At 39.1% G+C, this 24,962-nt stretch overlaps 1 protein-coding gene across 4 annotated transcripts in view; it reads right to left on the bottom strand.

The window, feature by feature from the left end:
* The window catches only part of CEP41 (centrosomal protein 41), a 46,820-nt gene extending 24,292 nt beyond the window's left edge, over positions 1-22,528 (bottom strand). The window contains exons 1-3 of one of the 4 annotated variants that reach the window (XM_074367060.1): positions 22,404-22,528; positions 8,688-8,751; positions 876-983 (exon numbers count right to left, since the gene is read on the bottom strand). In XM_074367060.1, the coding sequence (XP_074223161.1) occupies positions 876-983; positions 8,688-8,751; positions 22,404-22,436 (205 nt within the window). In that variant the 5' untranslated portion in view covers positions 22,437-22,528. Of the gene's footprint in view, positions 1-875; positions 984-2,928; positions 2,938-4,112; positions 6,460-8,687; positions 8,752-22,403 lie in introns of those variants that run through there. The other 3 variants (XM_010947530.3, XM_074367062.1, XM_074367061.1) reach the window with 3 other exon arrangements.
* Positions 22,529-24,962: the final 2,434 nt, after the last annotated feature.

Genomic DNA, 24,962 nt, shown 5'->3' with positions numbered 1-24,962 from the left:
GCAGCAGTAATCTAACATAGGTAAGATTTATAAGGCATGAACTCAGTTGCTAAGAGACAATTCCATTGCTTTATTTTTCTTCAATATTTCCCTCCTCTATGGAGAAGTTCTTTTGGCTCAGAAGGAGCAGAAAGCGTGAAAAGAGGCACAGTGGTCCTTTGTTAATCTCAATACGTTATACTAGCGCATAGTGCTTTCTGGTTTGTAAAAGGCTTTCACATTCGTTTCTTCCTTTGACATAAGAAACAGAATTAAATATCAAATAAAAATGAAGAGTACCTAGTCTGTAATGAGTTGGAGTGCTTAAGATCAAGGCTATTAGCAGATATTCAGGAAAGTAAAGACTAAAGAAGCAAAAAAGGAAATGACTGGTTTGTATGGAGGTAAGAAAAGTAATACGAATTTTTTAAAATAAAAATAAGGCTAGAAAAGACTGAATGGGGAAAGTCTATAGAGTTTTAAAAAGCTAAAGAAATCTGAAATTAGATTGAATATAGACTGAAATGAGAGCATAATGCCATCAATGAAAGAGTGTAGGAGACTAACAAAGGGAGAGCCTGTGCTTTGGAAAGTGTCCCTTAATCAGCCTGCAGTGCTGTGGAACGGAAACCCAGAGAGGGTGCTTGAGAATACACGAGAACCCTGCAGTGGAGCCTGAACAAAACGCCGTCAGGGATTTCATCGGAAGCATAATCCTTTCACGGTACAGTCTGGCAATGATGGGGAGCTGGTAAGATACACTCACGCACCTATGGAACAAAAGAAATATTTGAAGTTCAAAATAATTCGGATATTTCTAGCCATGGCTTTACATTGGTGTTTGAGTTTATAAGAGAAGTAGAGTCAGAAGGATAGAAATAAAAAACAATCTTTACCCAGGAAGAAGATATCAGTCTTTGAAGAACTCAGTAGAAGGTGATTTGGGTGAAGACAGGAGATGCCACGAAATTCTTGATTTCTTGTAATAAACTCTGAATTGCTCACTGTTTGGTAAGAAAAGATTAAAGACCCATCTATTTAGCCTAGAAATGAGAAATGCTCACTCGTTCCTGTGCCTGTTTCCACTGCTCTGACTGCAGAGCTTAAAAACATACCACAGGTGGGAGTTCCTTACTCGGACCTGGCCTTTAAAGTCACCGTAGTGTTTTCTTACCCAGGACTCCTCACACTTTTCACCTCCTGGCACACATATGTAAGTGATAATATCTGGACAAAACGCTGAGGTCTGGGCTGTCTCAGGCCCTGAAGGCGATCCAGAGGGCTAAAGTGATCTGTACCTTGGCATATAACCCACAGGCCACTGTACTGAATACACAGGCAAGTAAGTCACAAAAACATACAGAAAAAGATGAAAATATTTCCCCTAGTTTGACTTTAAAATAATTTCTAAATTTGAAACAAACAAACAAAAAATTGAACAATAGAATAAGAATTCTCCCACACTAACTTTAAAATACACTGATTTTTAAGCAATGAAGCAAACTCTGGCATTTCCAAAGGTATTATAAAGCTAGTTTGGGAGACTTCTGCTTCCAGGAAGGTGAGGTGGGTGTACTTTTCTCCACTCCTCCAGCTAAGTACAACAAAATCCCTGCACGACCCACAAAATGGGAGACAATATTTACAAATCATACTTCTGATAAGGGTCTACTATCCAGAGTACATAAAAGAACTTTTATAACTCAATAATAAAAAGAAAAATAACCCAACTGAAAAACAGGCCAATGATATGAATAGCCATTTCTCCACAGGAGATACATAAATGCCAAGAAGCACATTAAAAGGTGCTCAACATCATTACTCATTAGGAAAATGCAAATCAAAACCACAATGAGATACCACTTCACACCCACAAAGAAGACTATAATCAAGATGATGGACAATAGCAAGCATTGTTGAGGATGTGGAGGAAAAAGAGCCCTCCTACACTGCTGGTGGGAATGTCAAGTGCGGCTGCTTTGGAACACAGTTTGGCAGTCCCTCAAAAAATTAAATACAGAATTAACGTCTGACCAACAGTTCAACTCCTAGGTATATAATCAAGAGAAATGAAAACATACGTTCACACAAAAACTTGTACACTAATGTTTTAGCAGCGTTATGGCCCAAAAGTGTAAACAAACCAAATGGCCATCAAATGATGAGCAGATAAACAAAACATGGAATATCTATATAATAGAATATTATTTGACAATAAAAATGCATGAAGTACTGATAAATGCCACAACAATGATGAACCTTGAAACATTATGTTCAGTGAAAGAAGCCAGACACAAAAGGTCACATATTGTATGATTCTATTTATATGAAATGTTCAGAAGAGGCAAACTCATAGACACAGAAAGTAGATTAGTGGTTACCGGGAACTGGTAAAAGTAAGGAGTGGGAAATGATTGCTTTGGGTATGGGGTTTCTTCATGGGATGACAAAAATAATTCTGCAGTTAGATAGTGGTGATGGTTTTACAACCTTGGAAATGTACTAAAAATGTCTGAATTGTACACTTTTAAAGGGTGAATTTTATGGTATGTAAATTGTACCTCAATTAAAAAAAATAACACACCACTTAGAAAAAATGATTGAATTAAAACAAACCCTCCTGGATATTATACATAAAATAAACATAAGAAGACTCTGATAGTTAGAGAGAGGAAGGCAGACTGACTAGGGACCTCAAGATCTGAGAAATGACATGACAGTTGAGTTACCTGGGTGTGTGTTTGTTTGTTTGTTTTTTGCTTCAAATACCCTAGACCTGGAGCTGAAGAAGCCAGCAACCCAGAAATACCAATGAACAGACCAAAAAAAAAAAAAAAACCCTAACAAAAGCTTGCTGTCTCCAGCCAAAGGACAGCAACACAGAAAACTATTAGACAATAACTGCCTTATTCCAGCCACACTGCCCAAGAAGCTATGTCCCACTCTCACCTGTCAGCAAAGGCCAGATGGGGAGCCTTGATTTCCATCCTCGCTGGGCTGTGATGAAATGCCTTTATAGTACCAGAAAGAGAAGAAAGAGGCTGGGGCTGAAAATGTACTAAAAGATATAATTGCTGAAAACTTTTCAAATTTGGCAAGTGATATAAACTTACAAATTTATATAGAAACTGAATGAATTCCACACAGGACAGACCCAAAGAAATTCACACCAAGACATATCATAGTTAAACTTTTGAAAGCTATAGAAAAAAATCCTGAAAGCAGCAAGAGAAAAAACACCTTGCCACCTTCCCTGTATGGGAAAAACAATTTGAATAACAGTAGATTCCTCATCAGAAATCAAGTGATCAGAAGAAGGTGGCACAGTATTTTTCAAGCACTGAAAGAAAAGAACTGCCAACCCCAAATCCTATACCTGGAGAAAATAACCTTCAGAAATGAAGGGAAATCAAGACATTCTCAGATGCAGGAAAACTAAGAGAATTTGTCACCAGCAGACCTATCCTAAAGAAAGGCTAAAGGAAGTTCTCTAATTAAAAAAAATAAAAGAAGGAGACTTGGAACATCAGGAAAAAAGAAAGAATAGAGTAAGCAAAAGTATGGGTACATACATTCTTTTCAAGTACCCGCGGAACATATACCAAGATAGACCATATCCTGGGCAATAAAATGAATATCAGTACACTTTTAAAAATTAAAATATACAGAGTGTATTCTCTAACAACAATGGACTCAAACTGCAAGTCCATAACAGAAGGATAACAGGAAAATCTCTGAACACTTGTAACAAAACAACCTACTTCTAAGTAATCCATGGATCAAAGAGGAAGTCTTAAGGGAAGTAAAAAGATACACTGAACTGAATGAAAATGAAAATACAACATATCAAAATTTGTGAGACACAGCTAAATCAATGCTGAGAGAAATTTATAGCGCTAACTACATGCATTAAAAAAGAGGAAAAGTTTTAGATCAGTAATCTGAACTCCCACCACAGGAATCTAGAAACAAGAGCAAAACAAACCCAAAGCAAGCAGAAGGAAGAAAACATAAGATAAGATAACATTAACAAAGATAAGAGCAAAATCAATGAAATTTGAAACAGAAAAGCAAAGAGAAAACTGATGAAACCAAGAGCTAGTTCTTTGAAAGAATCAATAAAATGAACAAACCTGTAGTGAAGAAAAAAGAAAAGCCGCAGATTACCAGCATCACGAATGAAACAGGGGCTGTCACCTCAGACACTGCAGACATCGGAGGGATGAAAAGGGAACACTACAAACAACTCCACACACATAAACCTGAAAACTTGGATGGAATGTACTAATTCCTCAAAAAATACAAATGACCAAAACTCACCCAATATGAAACAAATAATTTGAATATCCCCATAACTACAGAACAACTGAGTTCAAAATTTTAAAATTCTCAAAAAAGGAATCTCCAGGCTCAGATGATTTTACTGAAGAATTCTACCAAATGTTTAAGAAAGAATTAATATCAATAATACATAATCTTTTCCAGAAGACAGAATAGGAGGGAACACTTTCCAACTCATTTTATGAGGTCAATATTACTCTGATACTAAAACCAGACAAAGACAATCCAAAAAACAAACAGAAAGCTGTAAACCAATGTCCCTCATGAACACAGACACAAAAGTCTTTAATGAAGTGGTAAACAGAATTCAATAATGTATAATTAGAATTATACACCCTGACTAAGTGACGTATATTCCATAGATGCAAAACTACTACAATATTTTAAAATGTCAATATAGTCCATTATATTAATAAGCTAAAGGAAAAATCATACAATTATATCAACTGATGCAGTGAAAGCATTTGATAAAATTCAATAGTCATTCATGACAGAAACTCTCAGAAAAATCGGTATAGGTGGAAAACTTCCTCAACCTGACGTAACTAACATTATCCTTAATGATGAAAAATTGAATGCTTTCCCACTAAGACTTGGATAAAGGACAAGGATATTCGCTCTAACCACACTTATTTAACATAGTTCTGGAGGTTCTAGCCAGTGCAATAACGCGGTAAAAGGAAATAAATACATACAGAATGGAAAGGAAGAAAAAAACTTCCTTTTTGTAGACGACATGATTGTCTACACAGAAAAGCCCAAGGAACCTACCGAAAAAACTCCTTTGGTAAGGTCTCAGGATATAAGATAAATATGCAAAAATAAGCTATATTTCTATATAGTAGGAATGAACACATGGACACCAAAATTAAAAATACAATACCATTTGTAATTGCTCAAAAAAGGAAATATTTATGTATAAACCTAACAAAACATGTATAGGATTTATATGCTGAAAACTATACAATGTCGATAAAAGAAATAGATATTCAAATATATGGAGAGACATAGTATATTAATGGATTGTAAGACTTAACATATTAACATGTCAAATTTTCCCAAATTGATGAGACAGGTTTAATGCAACTCCTATCAAAACTACAGCAGTATTTTTATAAATGTAAATAAGATTATTCTAAAATTTACATGGAAAGGCAAAGGAATTAGAGTAGATGAAATAATTTTATAAAGAAAAATAAAGTAGGAATAATCAGTCTAACCAATTTTAAGTATTCAATTTACTATATAGCTACAATAATCAATGCTGGCAGAGGGACAGACACATAAGTCTGTGGAACAGAAACAGATCCACATGAATACGCCCAACTGGTTTTTGACACGATTCAACAGAGGAAAGAAAACCTTTTCCACAAATGGTGCTAGAGCAATTGGACAACCATAAGCAAAAAGTGATCTCAATCTAAGTTAAACCTCATATAGAAGTTACCTTGAAATGTATCATGAACTTAAATGTAAAACCTCAAACTATAAAACTTTTAGAAAAGAGCATGACAGAAAATCTTTGGGATCTAGGCTGGGCAAAGAGTTCTTAGACCTGACAACAAAAGCATGATCCATAAAAGGTCACACTGATAAACTGGACTTCACCCAAATTAAAAACTTTTGTTCTTTGAAAGATCCTAGAAGGAAGGTGGAAACACAGGCTATAGACTGGCAGAAACTATTTGCAAACCAGGTATCCAACAAAGGACTAATAGCTAGGATATACAGAGAACACTCAAAACTCAATTAAAAAGCAAACAATCCAGTTAGAACACAGGCAAAAGACATGAATAGACATGTCACTGAAGAAGGCTTAACGATGGCAAATAAGCACATGAAGAGATATTCAACATCCCACATCATTAGGGAAATGCAAATCACAAGGGCAACGATATGCTACTACACATCCAGGAGAATGGCTAAAATTAAAAATGGCCACACCATCAAATGCCAGTGAGGATGTGGAGAAACTGGATCACTCACACATTGCTGGCAGGAATGTAAAATGGTCCAGCCACTCTGGAAAACAGTTTGGCAGTTTCTTAAAAAATTACATATGCAGCTACCATACAACCCAGCAATTGCACTTCTGGGCATTAATCCCAGATAAATGAAGACTTATATTCACACAAAAATCTGTACATGAATGTTTATAGCATCTTTATTTCTAATAGTAAAAAAGTAGAAACAATCCAGATGTTCTTCAACAGGTAAACGGTTAAGCTCTGGTGCATTCATACCATGGAACACTACTCAGTAATAGAAAGGTACGAACTACTAATACATGAACCTGGATGAATTTCCAGAGAATCTGCTGAGTGAAAAAGCCAATCCAAAAAGCTGAACACTGTATGATTCCTTTTATTCCTCCTCCTCAAAAGCAGAGATAACATTTTTTACCTCCCATTTGTGAAATGACAAAATTATAGAAACGGAGAATAGATTAATGGTAGTCAGGGGGCTAAGGAGTGGGTGAGGATGGAAAGTGGATGTGAGAGATCCTTGTGGTCATGGAAATGTTCTGTATCCAGACTGTGTTTATCAATGTCAATATCATGGTTGTGATATTGCAATATAGTTTTCCAAGATATTACTATTGGAAACTGGGTGAAGAGTACATGGAATCTCTGTTTTGTTTCTTATAATTATATGTGAATCTACAATTACTTCAAAATAAAAAGTTTAATTAGCAAAAGCACTAGTTTAAAAATCTCATGATATAAAAAGATACAGGTAATTACTTTGAATTATAAAAAGCAGATATAAAGATCTCAATGTCAAAAAAACTGAAATTAATTTCAGGTTCCATTATTAAGTCAAATTTTAGTCATGAATTGAGGAACTGAAGAGAAATAAATGGGGTTTTATTGATAGAACCCAATTCAATTTGCAGGAGGGAAAAAAATTAAGCTATTGACAAACCTATATATCTGAAAAAAGACCTCAGCTCTTACAAATTTTAATTTTAAAATGTTTCCAAAAGAAATGCATTCTTTTACATTAGTCTTTAAAACATCATTTGCAATGCTCAGAGAAAATACAGCATTTTTAATCAAATTACTTCCCTCACAGAATAACTTATTTGAGAAGGGTGGGTCACAGTTGCAATTAAGGGGCGATAGGTAGAGATGGAGAAGTTAAAGGCACTTATGGTAGAAGAAATGAGGCTGGAAGAAATCCTGGGACAGCATGGCCAAAGAGGCAGTACACAGGAATTAACACCAGGTCTTCAATATCAGCTTCCTCATCCTGCATACAAATCCTAGTTCTATCTCTTTATTGAACTTTAAGTAAATCACATTATCTCTGGGCTAAAACATCCTCCCCCTCAAAAACAGAGATAACATTTTTTACCTCCCATCAAACAGGATATTTGCAAGGATAAATATCTGTACAGCATGAAAATGTTTGAAAGAAAGTTCCCAAGAAACAGAATCTGCAAGTGTGATTCATTTAAAACACTTAATTTGAGTCTACATTATATAAGGAAACATGCATAATGGACGATCGTAATTTGAAGGAGACTGAAGAAAGAGAAAGACAAAATGAGTGAGAGTTAAACAAAGTCAATATCCCAGTTTATTTTCTCAGTCGTCTTGCGATTACTGGTAGAAAATTCAGTATTGCTAAAGACATACAGTACCCCAATCTGCTAGCAAAACCATCTTAATAGGATGGATTTTCCACAGCAGACTTTAAGAGGTTGAAAACCACTAAACAACCAACCAAAATCTCACAAGACTGCAAATCCACTAGGCGTCTGGGGAGTGGTCTTCATCGTGAGACTGAAAAATGTCAACAGCATGGAAATAAGCAGTAATGCTCTCTTAAATTTCATTTACCTGAATTGTAGCACTAATTTAATTTTGTCTGGTATTACAGTTACTCATTCAAGTCTGTCTGCCTCCACTTAAGCCTAAGCTCTTTGATTGCAAAAATCATGATTAACACTCATCTTTGTATGTCCCATAACACATAGCTCTGCATGTAGCTGGTACTCTGCAATGTGGAACTGAACAAATGTGCACAAGGACAATCTATTACTCCCAGCTTAAAGAAATACACATAAGGTGTTCCAAAATAGAGGTTGATGTCCTGGTATTCATTAGCGTCAGCTCTGCAACTTACTGAACAATGTTTTTATCAGTTTCTCAATTTACAGTAAGCTCAAATATGTGAATGGAGATTTTTAATGATAATCTGAAAAACAGCTTTCAAAGATAAGTCCTGAGCCCAGAAAGACACCAGAAAAGACAGCGAGAAACTTTTGGCTATGATTTATACCAGGCACACCACGCTGCTTCTTGTCAATAATCAGCTATTAGATTTTTTTTTTAAGTTTAAATTTTCTAATCTTTACTCACCAGTGTCTAGTCTTGACTTGACATGCTGATACCGTGGGTTCCGTGGTATCCTTTTGGTCAGATACTAAAAAAAATAAGAAAATTCACAAATAATTGGTTTAATTTAAGGATAAGGGTGGCAAAGTTGGGAGAGAGACAAGATATTTTAAAAATGCAAACAAATGCTAAAATGTCATCAAATTTAAAGATGGAAGGAGCTCTAGAAGGCCCAACCATCTCTGCAAATAGAACTTCGCACAGTATATCCACAGGTGAAGATGGTTATCATGTTTCTGTCAAAACATTTCCAAATTTTGTCAAAATAATCTCATAGCACTATGTAATTAGGAAAAAAACTCTTAAAAATTATTTCTGACATTGAACCAAAATTGACCTCTAATCTCCATCCAGTCTATTGGTACAACCCAGAAAAAGCCATATAACTCAACCTCAAGCAATCCATTCAGAAACTAAAGGCAGCTCTCTTGTCCTTTTTACTTGTACTCTTTGTAGGATGGTTTGTTGGCCATCTTCTCTGGACACCCTCCAGATTTACCCCCCCCCCCCAAAAAAAAAGTGGCACGCAGTCCTGAGCACAATTTCCAGATGTTACCACCAGGGCAGGACCCGGTTTTGCAGGCCTTTCTGCTCCTTGCTCCTCAGATGTCACCATGATGGCATCTGCTCTCGGAGCAGCTGGGGCAGTTGTGGGCTCAGGGAAGGTTTATAGTCTGCAAAAATGCTGTCAGGTCTCCCCTGTCCTCTACTCTGATAGTAAACTCTGAATCCAAGCACAAAGCATTTACCCATATTCTGTTTCAGTGTCATTTCTGAAAGCTACTAAGTGAGGGAAGACTAATGAATAAAGACATTACAAAATACAGCTTTCTTGCTCAGGCTTTTTTTCTGGCCTACCAGTATGATCATATGTTCAGTAACAGGTAGCTGTGAAATACAAAATCAAAGCTGGGCAATACCTTTCCAGCTTCATCTTATGCCACTATCCCACAAGTTCCCAAGTTGAAGTTGCCTGAATGTTCCCCAATGTGCCACACTCACTCAGGTCTCCAGTCTTAGTAAATGTCTGCCTAGAATGCCTTTCCTCAACGTGTCCATGGGGAAAACTTTACTTCCTCTATAAAGCTGTCCAAGGTGGAACTAGGTACTTTCTCTCTGGCTCCCAGAGTACTGACCCCTGTACTATTGTTTCCACCTTGACTTTCTTCCCTAGCCTAGGATTTCCTTGAAGCCAGGAACAATAATTTACTCAAATTTGTATTTACCCAGGACCCAGCATATGGGGGGTGCATTTATTGATATTCAATCAATATATGAATATCTAGAATGAAGATTATATTACAGCAACTACCTGGTTCCTTAAAAGAGAATAATAAACTTTAAAACCTGTATAACTTGCCCTTGAAAACATAGTTAACTACATATAGCAGGTCCTGTTAGGATTGAAAAGTAAACAATTTACATATAAAAATACATTTTCAAATGACCCACAAAGCATAAAAACAATATAAGATACACTTTAATGTCTTACAGAATATCTGTTGGTCAGAGTTTTAGAGACCAAAGACCAGGAAGAATTTTTTAAAACTGGGGGTACCTACAGAGAGTTATCTGTAGTTAGCTTTTAACTTTGACAAGGACATAAAAAAACAAAAACAAAGCAAAACCTCAAACTACCATCTGCTATTTTAACAATTAAAAAGTAAGAAAGAAAAAAAAAAAAACCACCCAGGATAAAAAGTTCAACCCTTTAGTGTTGTTTTAAAAAATCACTGATATAGTCTGTGTTTTTCCTTTCAGCCCAGGCAAGTAAAACCTTTGTCATGGACACTTAGCATTGGTCCTCAGAAGTGGAACCCTTGAGCTATTTCATCCTGAGAGGAAGGCTGGAAAGCCCCTTTCTCCATCTGATCAGTAACCTGCTGTCGGTAAGAGAAAGTGACTCTAATGCCAATTTCAACTCCTTCCTAGAGGAAGACAGGGAAGAGTCTTAAGTGAGAGAAGGAAAATATTCAAAGACTGAAAAGGGAGACCGTAGGATGAGTTCCTCAGAGGGACACAATACTGTGGCAAAACAAAACAAAAAAGCAAACAAACAGAAAAAAAGAAAAAAATGTGCCTGGTAAATTAAGTCAAGAAAAGCTAACAATGAGGGGAGGATATGGCTCAGGGGTAGAGCACATGCTTAGCATGCACAAGGTCCTGGGTTCAATCCCCAGTACCTCCATTAAAATAAATAAGTAAATAAATAAACCCAATTACTTCCCCCCTAAAACAAAACAAAACAAAAAGAAAAGCTAATACTAGAATTCAGTTATCTTAGGCTAAGGGGTTTTCTTTTTTTCTCTTTCTTTCTCTGTATTTTAAAAATTTCTATACGCTGTTTCCTGTTTTTACTTTTGTTTTGTTTTTCCCACTAGTTTCCTAGCAAAGCTTCTTTTAAAATATTCCAGGCTAGTCTCTGCTGAACCAAGGGGATTTGTCCATACCTCAGCCAACATAGCTAAGAAGTGAGGGTGCCTCTGGGGACCAGGTGTGGTGGCAGCAGAATGATGGGGGGAGAGTGTGGACAGCTGCAGTCGCTGAGCCCTTCCCACCCCCGGTTTTCCCTTACAGAGACTAATGAGAAATCCATATGCTGTAGCAGAAAAATGTAGTGTTTCTTTCCCATTTTCCCATTTTGGTCCAACTTCTTGTTCCTGACCTTTCTGGTACCAACCACAACGAAAAACTATTCGTGTTCCACTCTACGCAGAGTACCATAGAGTTTATGGAACTGCCAGACAGCTTTCCTTAAAATTCCTGCTTTGGGGGTGACTGTTTCTTGACCTACTGACCAACTAGCTTTTTTTTTTTCAATTACATAAACAGGATGGAATGGTGGAAAGTGAAAGAGCTGAGAAAAGCAGCTGTTTCAAGGAGGACTATTCATCCATTCAACAAAGCCTCATTGAACACCAACCATTCACTCAGTCAGCACTGACTGGGTGCCTACTAGGAGTGAGCACTGTGCTGAGGACACAGAGGTAACAAAACACAATCCTTGCCATCCAGTTCTCGCTGATGCTGGGAAGAAAGATAAGTGAACGGATGCTACACTGCACGATGAACAAGTAGAGGGAAGCAGGGGCTGCAACAGGAGCATGTAAGACTGGTACCTAATCCAGACTAAAAGAGTCAACAACTACTTCCAGAGGGGTGACTTCTGAGCTGAAGGCTCTGAGGGCTAAGAAAGTTAGTCAAGCTAAAGGAGTAGTGGGTGGGAGCCCCCGGGTTCCTAGTAAGTGATGAACCTGGAGGACAGGGGGCAATATGGACTCAGATAAGGCTGGAGAGGCAGATCATAAAGAAACCTAGATTTTATGCTGTAGATCACTGGTTCTCAAACAGGGGCAGTTTTGCTGCCTTGATTCCTGGGGACAGTTGTCAATGTTTGGAGACATTTTAGGTTGTCATAACTAGGTGGTGGGTGTGCTATCAACATCGAGTAAGTAGAGGATAGGGATGCTACTAAACATCCTACAATGACAGGAAGGCACCCCCACAACACAGAATTAGCCTGCCCCACACATCAACAGTGCTGAAGCTGAGGAGCCTGGTGTAGATGATGGGCATCACTGAAGACGGTTTAGGGAGAAGAAGGTTTAGGGATTCTATTTCCATTTAAGAAAGATCACTCTGGCAGCCCTCTGGAGAACTAACAGGATCACAGGCAAGAGTGGAGGCACAGATCAGGTAAGAGGTTGTGCTATGAGGATATGTGGTCCTAAGGAAGTGGCAGTAGAGATGAGGAGAAAGAGACAGTTTCAAGAAATCTTTAAGATGTAAAATCTTTAAAACTGACTAATGTAACAGGGGAAGGACAGGGCTACCATTTCCCCCAAAAGGGACTTACGGAGGAAGCATATATTGAAAAACATGATATGTTCTGTTTGGGGCATTTTGAATATGAAATATCTGTGGGTTATCCACTGTGGGAAGTGGTAAGCTGGCTATTTGGGGGGGTCTGGAGAACAAGAGAGCAACCTGGACTAGAAAAAATCAAGATTTCAGGGTCGTCAACATGTAGGCAGCAGGGGAAGTCATAGGAATGGACAAAATCACCATTGGACAATGTGTAAACTGTAAAGAAAATCCCCAACATTTAAGCTCAGGTGAAGAAAATCACTGTGGGTGAGACTCACAAGCGGCCAGAAGAAAGGGAGTCATGAGAATTAAAGAAGAGTTTCAGGAATAAGGGAATGGTCAACAGTGATCGATGCTGTCAAGCCAGGGAACAAGAGGTCAAATATGAACAAGGGAACAGGAATGCAGGTCAACAGAAAAGTAAATCTGGACTGAACAAAACAGGACACTGTTGACGACCTTGGTAAATGTGGGTACAGTAAATTGACAGAAGCAGAAGCAAAAACAGCAGGTTGAGTGCATGAAAGAGGAGGACAGTAGCCAGATGGTCTTTTCCCTCCACTTTACAGTTGCTAAGGAATCGTTTCTCTTGTTGTTTTGAAGAAAGAAGAGGTTTGAGGATGTTTATAAGCTAATGGGCTGGAAAAAAAGGTTGAAAATGAGGCAGGCAGGTATGAAAACAAGGGGGTGGGAGAGGATAAGGCCCAGAGCCCAGGGACAAGTTGCAGCTTGGGAATATATACTTAAGATAATGAAATATGATAGGTGGTCATGATGAAGTTCACCTGGAGGAAGGAGAAAGTTGATGTTTGTGGTATTATTACAGGCTCTTTGAAAGCTACTAAAAATGTCAGAGACCCTTTGAGGGCTCACATCTCTAGGGAAGGTCAAAAGATAAAGCCGTCCCTGTCTACTCACCCCATCCAGGCTACTTAACCTCTACTTGCCTTTCAAGACCCAGCACAAACACATGTTCCAGGCAGACACCTCCTCTGGAGGCCCCAGTCAGACGGAATCTCTTCCCTGCCTGGACTGTCATAGCACTTTGTACCAGTCACACTCCTCACTGCCTGCTCTTGGGAGTGAGGCTCTACCTGGTAGATCTCTGTAGCTGCCACAAGGCCTTGCACTCGTGTGAGAGCAGTAAGTACCAGCAAATGGATGAAGAGAGTTCTGAGACCTGAGCAACACGCAGTGGGTGGGCTAGTGCTGAGTGGGCAGCACAGACATCAAGGGCTCTAGGAACTTGAAACAAAGAGACAGCTCTCACACTGGAGGTAATGTGAGAGTCTGAATGGAAGAAATGGCACTGGAGCTGTTTTAAGGGATGAACTTCTGTGGGTAAAAAGATGGGGAAAGGGGACAGAAAAATTATTCCAAGTGGAGGAAATTAGAATAGCAAAGCCACTTTAAAAGCATGTTTAAAGAACAGCAGATTGTTCCGTTTGCTGGAGAAGGTCCAACAGCAACAATAATAAGAGTAATTGCTACTAACATTTATTGAGCACTTAACTATGTTGCCAGGCACTCAGCTAGGCGTTTTCCCTCCATTATCTCATTCAATCCTCACTACCACCAGTAACACAGATACTAGTATTATCCTCACCCTACATGTTAAGAAATGAGGTGGAGTTACTTCCTGAGGTTAGCTGGTAAGAATGGTAGAAACTGGAATTAAACTGGGCAGTCTGGATGTAGAACTTGAACTCTTTTTTTTTTAAAATAGAAGTATAGTCAATTTACAATGTTGTGTTGGTTTTTGGTGTCACAGCATGGTGATTCAGTTATACATATATATATTCCTTTTCATATTCTTTTTCATTATGGGCTATTACAAGGTATTGAATATAGTTCTCAGTGCTATACAACGGGACCTTGTTGTTTACCTGTTTTATACAGTGCAAACCCTAAACTCCCAATTTATCCCTCCCCGCTCCCCTTTCCCCCATGGTAACCATCAGTTTGTTTTCTATGAGTCTGTGAGTCTGTCTCTGTTCTGTAAATATAGAGCTTGAACTCTTATTAAACACTCTACTATACAGCCTCATTCAGCCTGGGGTTCTGAATATAAGGTCTACTAGATGGGCTGTAGGAAGTCTGTGAGCCCCATGAAACCATATATAGAATTTTGAGTGCATGCACATTTTTCTGAGGAAAGGGTCCTTGACTTTCATCAAATTTTCAAAGGGCTTTGTAATCTACAAAGAGTTAACTACCATGGGTATATGGAATCCTGTGCTGTAAGGTTGGACACGGATAAGTAGACTCCAAATGGAGAACCCTGAATTTAGACTGAGGGTCTGGACTAGGCCCTGAAGACAATGGAAGATACTAGAAATACTGAGCTGTGAGCCACATAATCAAAAGAGTATTTTGGCAGATTACTAACATATGCAAAGTAAGATTGAGCTTTGTGAATACATGAATGTTGGAGAAGAGAGAAGAATGAGAAATCATCAATGGGAATTTTCTGAAGGAAAATCACTAAAAAATGAGGAAGATTGTCTGAATCCCAAATCATTCAAAAATGAATGCACTGTTCTGACTTCCCATCTCTTTCAAAATGGAACTCACAAGGTTGTTCACATTAAAGTTGCAACATATGTAATAGGATTTACATTGAAAAGATTTCTAAAAAACCATTAATGTATTTTGTTCAGAATTTCTCTACGTATCTCTTTTGTATAAAGAGGAAGTCCACAAAATGAAAGGACTAGGTGTCAGTTTTAAAGGGGAACTTTTTTTTTTAAATGTAAGTTTTAATCTGGTCCAACTCTACAGATCTCAGACACCAACCTTGAACCAAGTTTGCCCATGCAGCAGCCCCTACTTTGCCAGCAGTTGCCACGTGTGGCCCATTGTATTTTTCAAGAAGGCCACAATGGAATTTCCCAACCCACTTACACTGTGATGTTGACCCTCCTCCCAGTGAGAGGTGGGGCCTATGTTCCCTCCCCTTGAATCTGGATGAACCTGGGACTGAGATGGAAGTGATGCCCTATGACTTCTGAGGCTAGGTCATAAAAGGCAATAGGGCTTCCACCTGGTTCTCTTGGGAAACTTGTTTCTGGAACCCAGCTGCCATGCTGTAAGGAAGGTGAAGTCACATAGAAAAGGCCATTTGTAGGTGGTATGGCTGACAATGCTAGCTGAGGTCCCAGCCAACAGGTTGCATCAACAGCCTGACATGTCAATGAAGAAGCCATCAAGGTAACTCTAGCCCCAGCTTCCATCTGCCTGCAAAATCACATGAGATAATCCAAGTACGAATTGCCTAGTTAAGCCCAGTCAACATCCAGAGCCACAAGATGATAATTAAATGACTGTTGTTGTTTTGAGCCACTAAATATGGGGGAGATTCATTACAAACCAATATATAATTGGAAAGCCAAATTTACTTTCTAGTAAGCTTTGAAAAAAAAAAAAGCTACATTGGGTATCTGCATCTTAGTCCTCAATTCATTGTACAATGGCTACTACCCCCAGCAGTCTACTGTGGTTTCTGTAGTAGTTAGCCAAAGTCAGAGATGCCCTACTTGCCAAATATAATGGCTGTTTTTCACTCTTTAATTTACACGGCCTTTCTGTACCATATGACACTGTTAGATAGCCTCACCTTCTTCAGTTTTCACTTGGCTTCAGTAATAGTTCTGTTTCCTGATTCTCCAGTGACACATGGATCATTCCTGTCAGCCACATAAACACTGTGTTCCCCAGGATTCTGCCTTCTTAATCTGTAAGATCTCTGTGGGCTAAACACTTAGGTTTAATTCCATTTATATGCTTCTGATTTCCAAATAGAGAACTCTAGCCTTGACTTCTCCTCCCAGCTCAGATATATTCATTTATTCATTCAATAAATATTCAAGGAACAGCTACTGTGTGCCAGGCAGTGAGACAGTGCAGACAAGGTCTCTATCTTATCTACCTATAAGTATGCCAGAAATAAACAAGCAAATAAAATAATTACAGATCATGTAGATACTGCATGGAGATAGCATACAAATGCATCTAATTTCACTTCCTTCCAAAGCCTCATTGAAAGAATGTTATTTTAAGGACATAAAGCGCGCGCACACACACACACACACACACAAACCAGAGAGTGAAAAAAGTGATAGTAAGTGATTTCTGAAGTCTAGAAAGCACATCAACAAGTGAAAATGACTTGATGGACTCAAGAAAGTCAAAGGGAAAGCCAAGAACATTCTTAAAAGGCTCAGGAATTGACAGCCCAAGGCTGAAATAAGGAAGACTGGTTAAAGGCTGATTGAGAAGATGTTGGATCCCCAAAACCTTCTTCCTCTGTGCCACTGGGTGACTGCCCCTCTCCCACCATGACAATATCAATAGATTTGTTCCCTGGAAGGGTTTCTGGACTTGAGGTGGGGGAGGGGGTGTCTCCAGACAGGGGAAAAGGCAGAGGTATCATAACTGCAGACAGGGGTATTAAGTGAATGATACATGCTAATGCTGAGATTTAGCCCCTAGCCTTAATTCCTCCAGGAATTCAAATAGGCTTTTACTCTCAAGAGAGTGGAAGAGCTCTCTGAAGAAAATACCAGCCTGAGAGGAAAGAGCTGAAGCTACGACTTAGGAAAGGGGAGTCCCCAAATCATAGCCCAGTCAGATCTTTCCGTAATTAAGCTCACCATCAGCAAACATCTCCCAAATATACAGAGATCCCAATCACCTTTTTAGTCTCCTACTCAAAAACATGAATTAACAATTTAAGATTAAAAGAAGTCTGAGAACATAGCTATGGGCTTAATTGTGTCCCCTCAATGTGTATGTTGAAGCCCTGACTGTACTGGAGATAGAGCCTTTGGGAGGTAATTAAGGTTACATGATGTTACAAGGGTGGGGCCCAAATCCAACAGGATTAGTGTCCTTGTAAAAACAGACACCAAAGAGCACATTCTCATCCAACAAGCACACAGAAAGAAGTGGTCATCTGAGCACATAGGGAGAAAGTGGCCATCTGCAGGCCAAAAGAGAATTCTCACCAGAAACTAAATCAGTTAGCACCTCGATCTTGGACTTCCCAGCCTCTAAAACATGAGAAATGAATTGCTGTTGTTTAAGCCACCCAGTCTAAGGTATTTTGTTATGGCAGTCCAAGTTGACTAATACAAATTTCATCAACAAAACAAAAAGGAAAACAGCAATATGGAGGAAACTGAGACTATGTAGGGAGAAAAAATATCTTAAAAAACTATTATTAGAGAAATGAAAACATACATCCACACAACAACTTGTACAGGCATACCTTGCAGATATTGTGGGTTCTGTTCCAACCACCCAAAAAAGCAGTTATCACAATAAAGCGAGTCAAAAATGCTAACCATCATTTGAGCCTTCAGCAAGCTACAGTAGTATTATCAAAGATCACTGATCACAGATCATCATAACAATATAATAATAATGAAAAAGTTTGAAATATTGTGAAAATTACCAAAATGTGACAGACATGAAGTGAGCAAATGCTGTTGGAAAAATGGCACTGACAGACTTGCTTGATGCAGGGTTGCCACAAACCTTTGATTTGTAAAAAATGCAATATCTGTGAAGTGCAATAAAGTAAAATGCAATAAAATCAGGTATGGCTGTTTGAAAATTCATAGTAACATCATTCATAATAGCCCCAAAGTGGAAACAACCCAAATATCCATCAGTAAAAGAATGCATGGATAAAATGTGGTAGAAGCACATAAAGGAATATTATTCAATACTAAAAAGGAATGAAATACTGATGCATGATATAACATGGATGAATGTTTAAAACATCATGCTAAGTGAAAGAAGCCAGTCACATAAGACCACATTTTGCATGATTCAATTTACATGAAATGTAGAGAACAGGCAAATCTACAGAGACAGAAAGTAGATTAGTGGCTGCCAAGATTGTGGGGTAGGGGTAGGATGGAGGAGATGTGAGAGGATTGGGGAGTGGCAACTAGAGGTTATAGGATTTCTTTTTGGGGTGATGAAAATGTTCCAAAATTGATCATAGTGATGATTGCACAACTCTGTGAATATACTAAAATCACTGAATCATACAGTTTAAATGGGTGAATTTATGGTATGTGAATTATATCTCAATAATGACATTACCAAAAAAATATAAAACTTAACAAGTAAAAAAATATTTAAAACTTTTGCTTTATAATCATACCATGTACTTAGGTAAAAGTTAAAATAATTGTGCTATGTTTTTCTGACATGGAAAGATGTCTAAGACATACTGTTAAGTGAAAAAAGCAAGCCAAAGAACTGTATGAAAAATGTTAAAACATCTGTACGAAACAAAACCCCAAAACAGAATTCTCTTTCTACACGCACACGTGCAAATGCATAGAGAAAGTTTCAGAAAAGATAGCTATGCAAAAAAATGATAAAGTGATGTAGACATTTTTATAAAAATTTATAAATAGTACAGAATAAAAATAAAGGCAGATAGAAACTCCAGGAAAAACAACAAGCAATAAGAAAGAAAATATAACCCTAATGATCACTGCTTTGGCAGTAATCAAAATTTACAGTCACGGAAGAAAGAAAATTCAACAGTAAAAAGAAATCCAACTAGAATTAGGCAAAAGACATAAAGAGATATTTTACCAAAGAGGGTACATGGAGGGCAAATAAGCACATGAAAAGATGGAAGATGTTCAACCTCAGTATCCATTAGGGAAATGCCAGTTAATAATTAAGATCATGATGAAATGTCACTACACACCTATTAAAATAACTAAAATAAAAAATGCTGACAATACCAAATGTTGCCCAGAATGTGCAAACACTGGATCTCTCATACATGGGTGTGGGAGATGTAAAATGGTACAGCCATTCTGGAAAATGGTTTGGAAGTTTCTTAAGAGACTAAATGTGCTTAGCATAACTCAGCAACTGCACTCCTGGGATTCTATTTCAGAGAAATGAGAAGTCATGTCCACATGAAGAACTGTACCCCTCAGTTTGTTATCTTTATTTTTAATGGCCCCAAACAGAAAACAACCAAAATATCCTACAATACTGAATGGTTAAACAAACTGCTATACATTCATACCACAGAATACTAACAGCAATAAAAAGTAATGAACTATTGCTACAAGCAACAATCTGGATGCATCTCAAAAACATTATCCTGAGTGAAAAAAGCCCATCTCAAAGGTCACCTATTATATTATTCCATTTATGTAACATTTTCAAAATGAGAAAATTATAGAAATAGAGAACACATTAGTGGTTGCCAGGGGTTAGCATGGTGAGGGGAAGGATAGTGGAAAGGGAAGCATGAGGGAGATATTTTTGGTGTCAGAATAGTTCTGTTATCTTGATTGTAAATAGACAGGCAAATCTTGATTATATTAAATCTACATGTGATAAAATAGTCTGAAACTATACATTGTACAAAATGTCAGTTTTCTGGTTTTGATATTGTACATAAAATATAATCATTGGGGAAACTGGGTGAATCAGGGTACATGGGACCACTTCGTACTATTTTTGCAACTTTCTGTGAATCTATATTTATTTCAAGATAAAAGTTTCTGAAAAGGACATTGGAGTCCAAAATAGAGTTATTAAGAATTAAAAACACGATGGCAGAAATTAAAAACTCAATAGAGGGGTTGGAGGACAAAGATAAACAAATCTCCCAAAGAGAACAAAGAGACAAAGATGTGGAAAACATGAGAAAAAAATTAAGAAAATTAGAGAACTAGTCATACAGAAGCAACATCAAAATAACAAATTCAAGTAAGAGAGGATAAAGAAAGTGAAGATTATCAACAACAAAATAATTTTTAAAAAATTTTACAGAATGGAAAGACATGAGTTTCTGGTGCCCACCAAAATAAAGTGAAAACAGACCCATAGCAAGGAATATCTCTGTGAAACATCATAGCACTGGGGACAAAGAGAAGATTCTACAAGCTCCCAGAAAGGAACAATTAAGTCACATGCAAAGGAACAGAACGGCTTTGGACTTCTCCACAACAAAAACTGAATGCTAGAAGACCACAATGCAATGTTTTCAATGTGCTGGTGATTTCTAACCAAGAATTCTATACTCAACCAAACTCTCGAGAAAATAAATGTGAAGGTAGAATAATAACATTTTTAGACATACCTACCATTTTAGACATACATTTTAAATATTTATTTATTATAGACTCTTTCTCCAGAGACTACTGGCAGTTGTGCTCCATGAAAACAAGAGAGTAAGCTGAACATCTTCATGTAGGGCACAAATGTATAACACACAGGGCATCTTTGCTCCTCTCCCCTACACTCATAAGACTATTCCTCCTCTTTCTCCCATATTCTTGATCTCATTATTGGCATCGGCACCAACGAGAAGCCTGAGCTAGAAACCTGTCACCCATCACACTCTCATTTCTCACAGCTAATCACCAAGTTGTGATGATTTTACCCCCTAAATATTTATCAATTCTGTCCCTAGTTCCGACACCTTACTCTAGGTCTATATCACAATAATCACCTAACCAATCTCAATCTCCCTATTCCTAGTCCTGACCTCCTCAGATCCATTCTCCACAATGTGGCTACAACCATCTGCCTAAAATGAAAATCTGACCAAAAACATGAGCTATGAACTATCGCTCATGAACTAATAGCTAATGAACTACTGCTACAGGCAACAATTTGGATGCATCTTAAAACTCCTCAAAAGCTTCTCAAATTCTGACCAGCCAGCAAGACAAATAGACAGTCAAATCACCACTCTCCACACCTACCTCCCCCGCCTCTGTGGCAGTCACTACAATCGATCATGGCACTTCCCTGGCAGAGCCTAAACTCAGCTTCACAACTTTCCCAACAAAGCTCACAGTCATCCATCATGAGATGAAACAAGTTGTAACTCCTGTTCAGTATAAAGGCCAAGAATGTTGGCAAGGCACAGAAGGCCCTTCCAGACTTTACTCCTGCCTCTCTACAGGGAACTGTCCACTCGCCTTTTCCTTCACACGTCCTTAACTTGTCTCAGCCGTTCTCTCTACCTGGGATGCTTCTTCACTTGGCTGATAACCCTGCCATTTCGTGCGATCTCCAGGACCCTTCTCTCACTCCCTCAGTTGAGTCCTGTCTTTCCTCAGTGCTCGCTAAACACCTTGTTCTTCAACCACGTTGTACTCAAATTCTGTTTATAAGCCTTCCTCACTAAAGTGAACTTATTAGGGGACAAAGGCCTTGTCTTATTCTCTTTGTATTTTTAGCATCTACTGCACAGAAGGAATCCATAAACATTTGCTGAGATTAAATGACCACAAACGCAGCAGGGCACTAGGGGTGAAACAGACAAGAAAGTAAAAGGTCTTATCCGGGAGGGGATAAAACTAATGTCGTATTTTGCATCTTTTCTAAATAGCCTGGTCTGCTTTTTCCTACTCTTTCTTTATTCCCATAACTGGAAATGATGGCTCCTTTGATTTTGATCCTCTAGTGTTCTGGGCTTCATTAGGATGTTACTTATGTTTTGTAACAGCCACTCCTAGACTGTAAGCCCTTTGAGGGAAGGGATTTGTGTCTTCACGCACTTCGCTCCTTTCGGCGGCAAACGCGAGCGCACAGTAGGGCTGTGCGAGACGGTGGCCTGTCACCGCAAGACAACGGCCAGGCTCCGCGTCCCCCAGTCCCGCCTCGCCTCCCTCCCCTCTCCAGACCCCTCCTCACGCCGCCGCTTCCCGCCTTCCGGGCGGCGGAAGTCGCTGGCTGCTCTTCCCTGCCCACATGGAGCGTTTTCCGGTGCGCCCGCCCCCTCCGCCTCTCCGATCCGGACCTAGCCCTCACCTCAGGATTCCCAATGTGCCTCCGGATAGACATATTGCTCCAACCGACCACGCTCGGGGTTCTAGCCTCACCCTTAGCCTCTAACCCTAGCTTCCTACCCCCACAGTCCCGCTCAGCCGCCTCCCTACAACCTCTTCTCCGATTGGCCTGTCTTTCCCGGCCAGCCAATGGAGGCCCTGCTTGCTGTCTAATTGCCGGGTCAAGGGAGAATGAGACGCCGATCAATGGTTGCCAAGGGCAACGCGGGACGCCGGCTGCGGAGGTCTTTTGTGCACTCCGCTGGGCCCGCTGACTCCAGCCTCCGCGCGGGAAGGGGGGCGCTGGGGGAGGGGCAGGCTGCCGCCTGCGCGTGGGCGGCTGCGCAGAGCCGGGGAGGGTGGGGGAGGGGCTGGAAAGCTTGGAAGAAGACGAGCCTTTCTAGCTAATATGGAAGCACAACTACGGCATAGGGCCACCCCCTACCCCCTTTGACTAATGATTTAAGTCAAACATCCGGATACGTCTTCCACGATAGGGGGTAGATATGGGACGGGTTGTTCAGTTGGGATGGGAATCTGTAGTTTATCATTTTAAGGTTAAGTTAATATGCAAATTATGCAAAATATCATATGCAAATACAGTAATTATTGTTGCTTTAAAAGCTTTTAGCTAGCAACAGAACGGCAGCCTTAATTGCAAAGCACACACATCATTCTGTGATTCATCATTCATTTAACAAATATTTAATAAGCACCTTATGAGAAAAGCTGCAATAGGTTTTGTGGAGGAGGGGAGGATGACTAAGAACCAGTCCCGTTGTCATGGAAACCATTGTGACTCTTGCCATCAGCCACCACCTGTTCTTATTCCAGATCTGAAAATTAAGTCCTAGCACCTTTACAAAACAATCACACACACAGTTTGACTTGGCTCCAAAATGTCCCACCAAATCCATCAAAATTATTATTTCCTTTTACATGAAGGGAACAACACCGTAACCCTTTGTCCTTTGCTTTAAGTTGTTTTTCCAGGAATGGAGAAACGTTACCCTGAGCTGTTCATACTCCGTGACTCTCTGCTTGTGAATAATAGCATACGTCTGAGCTGCTTCAGGGTCTACGCAGATGACCCACTCAACAGCATGGCCTGATGTGCCCTTGTCCTCTCAGACTCGTCAGCAACCCAAGGCTTGGTCCAGGTCTTGAATGGTGTTATCACTCAGAGCTGCTTAACCTCTGAGATCTTAAGCTGGCCACAGCAGTCTCTTGCACATTCATGCCTCCTGAGTTTTGTTTTAATCTCCCTGTGTAATCCGATCCTTCAACTTCTCTAAAACTCCCAGTTTCTCACCCCTTCACTAGAAAAAAGAGGAATTTAGGGGCTGCAGAAAATTGGAAGGGGGGTGGCATTGGGGAGGATATTCAGAAGCTTTTACATAGCAAGCAGAAGCTTCTAGGCATGTTGCAACTTAGAATGTAAGCATACCTGGTGCACAGTGGAGGTGGGATGATGGTAGAGAATATGGGTAGAATAAACAGGAGAAAGGAAGGAAGAGACGGAGATAATAGGAAGCTAAGTAAGAGGTGGTGAGAAAGGAAAAGAGATTTAAAGACATTTGTATGTAAAATGAACTGTTGTTACATCTATGAGAAGAGGTAAGGGGTGCAAGGAATAGGAAGGCATCAAGGATGGCTATAATTTTTCTAACTTGGGGACTGAATAGATGAGTGATAATGCATTAATCAAATTAAAGAACAATGGAGGTCAAGACATCAAAAAGAACAGAAAGTACAAGACCCAACAGCCCATTGGAGTTGGAAGCTCAACTTCCATTCGTCAATGTTTGGGCTCACTTCTCTGTGTGGTTGTCTCCTTTTGTTCCAGAGGGTGTATGAATATCCGGTTTCTTGGCCTCAGTAGTCATTTTGGTTGTTGAATTGGGGCCACATATAAAGCAATCAGAGATATTATAGAAATGTGGGGTTTGGGATCCAATTGTCAGAGATGCTGACTCTTTGTGTCTGGAGTGGGAGTTCAGGAATCTGTAATTTAAATACATGTTTCCCAACTCCCACTCTTGATTCTGGTGCAGAGGGCCTAAGGGCCATACCTTGAGAGACTGCCCCAGAAGAACCTCCCATTTTCTTCACATTTTGCCCCAATGGAATCCTTGGGAAGCTTAAAGCTATAAATCAAAAGGTTTTTAACATCATGAGTTTCTCTTTAGGATTCCTTTTGGGGCCTGCTATAGCAAAACGGCATCAAAATTAAAGTAAGATGCTTATCCCCAATATGAAGAATAGGTGAATGGCATAAAATGATAATTCATAAAAGAAAAGCATTTGATCAACTTATGAAGAAATGTCCAGGAAAGAAACACAAAACAAAACAACTGGATCCCATTTTTCAGCTAACAAATAGACAAAGGTTTTTTTGTTTTCCTTTAATGATAATGCTAAGTGTTGGCTAATGATTCATGAAACAAAAGTGCTCATACATTGTTAGTGTGGATATAAAGAAGTGTAACCATTCTGAAAAGTAGTTTGAGACTGGGTATCAAAGAAGCCCTCAAATCTTAAT

Source organism: Camelus bactrianus, chromosome 7 (genome assembly GCF_048773025.1).
Source record: "Camelus bactrianus isolate YW-2024 breed Bactrian camel chromosome 7, ASM4877302v1, whole genome shotgun sequence".
NCBI lineage: Eukaryota > Metazoa > Chordata > Mammalia > Artiodactyla > Camelidae > Camelus > Camelus bactrianus.
The sequence above is the reverse complement of the archived record's forward strand: the minus strand, read 5'-3'. Positions and strand labels throughout refer to the sequence as shown.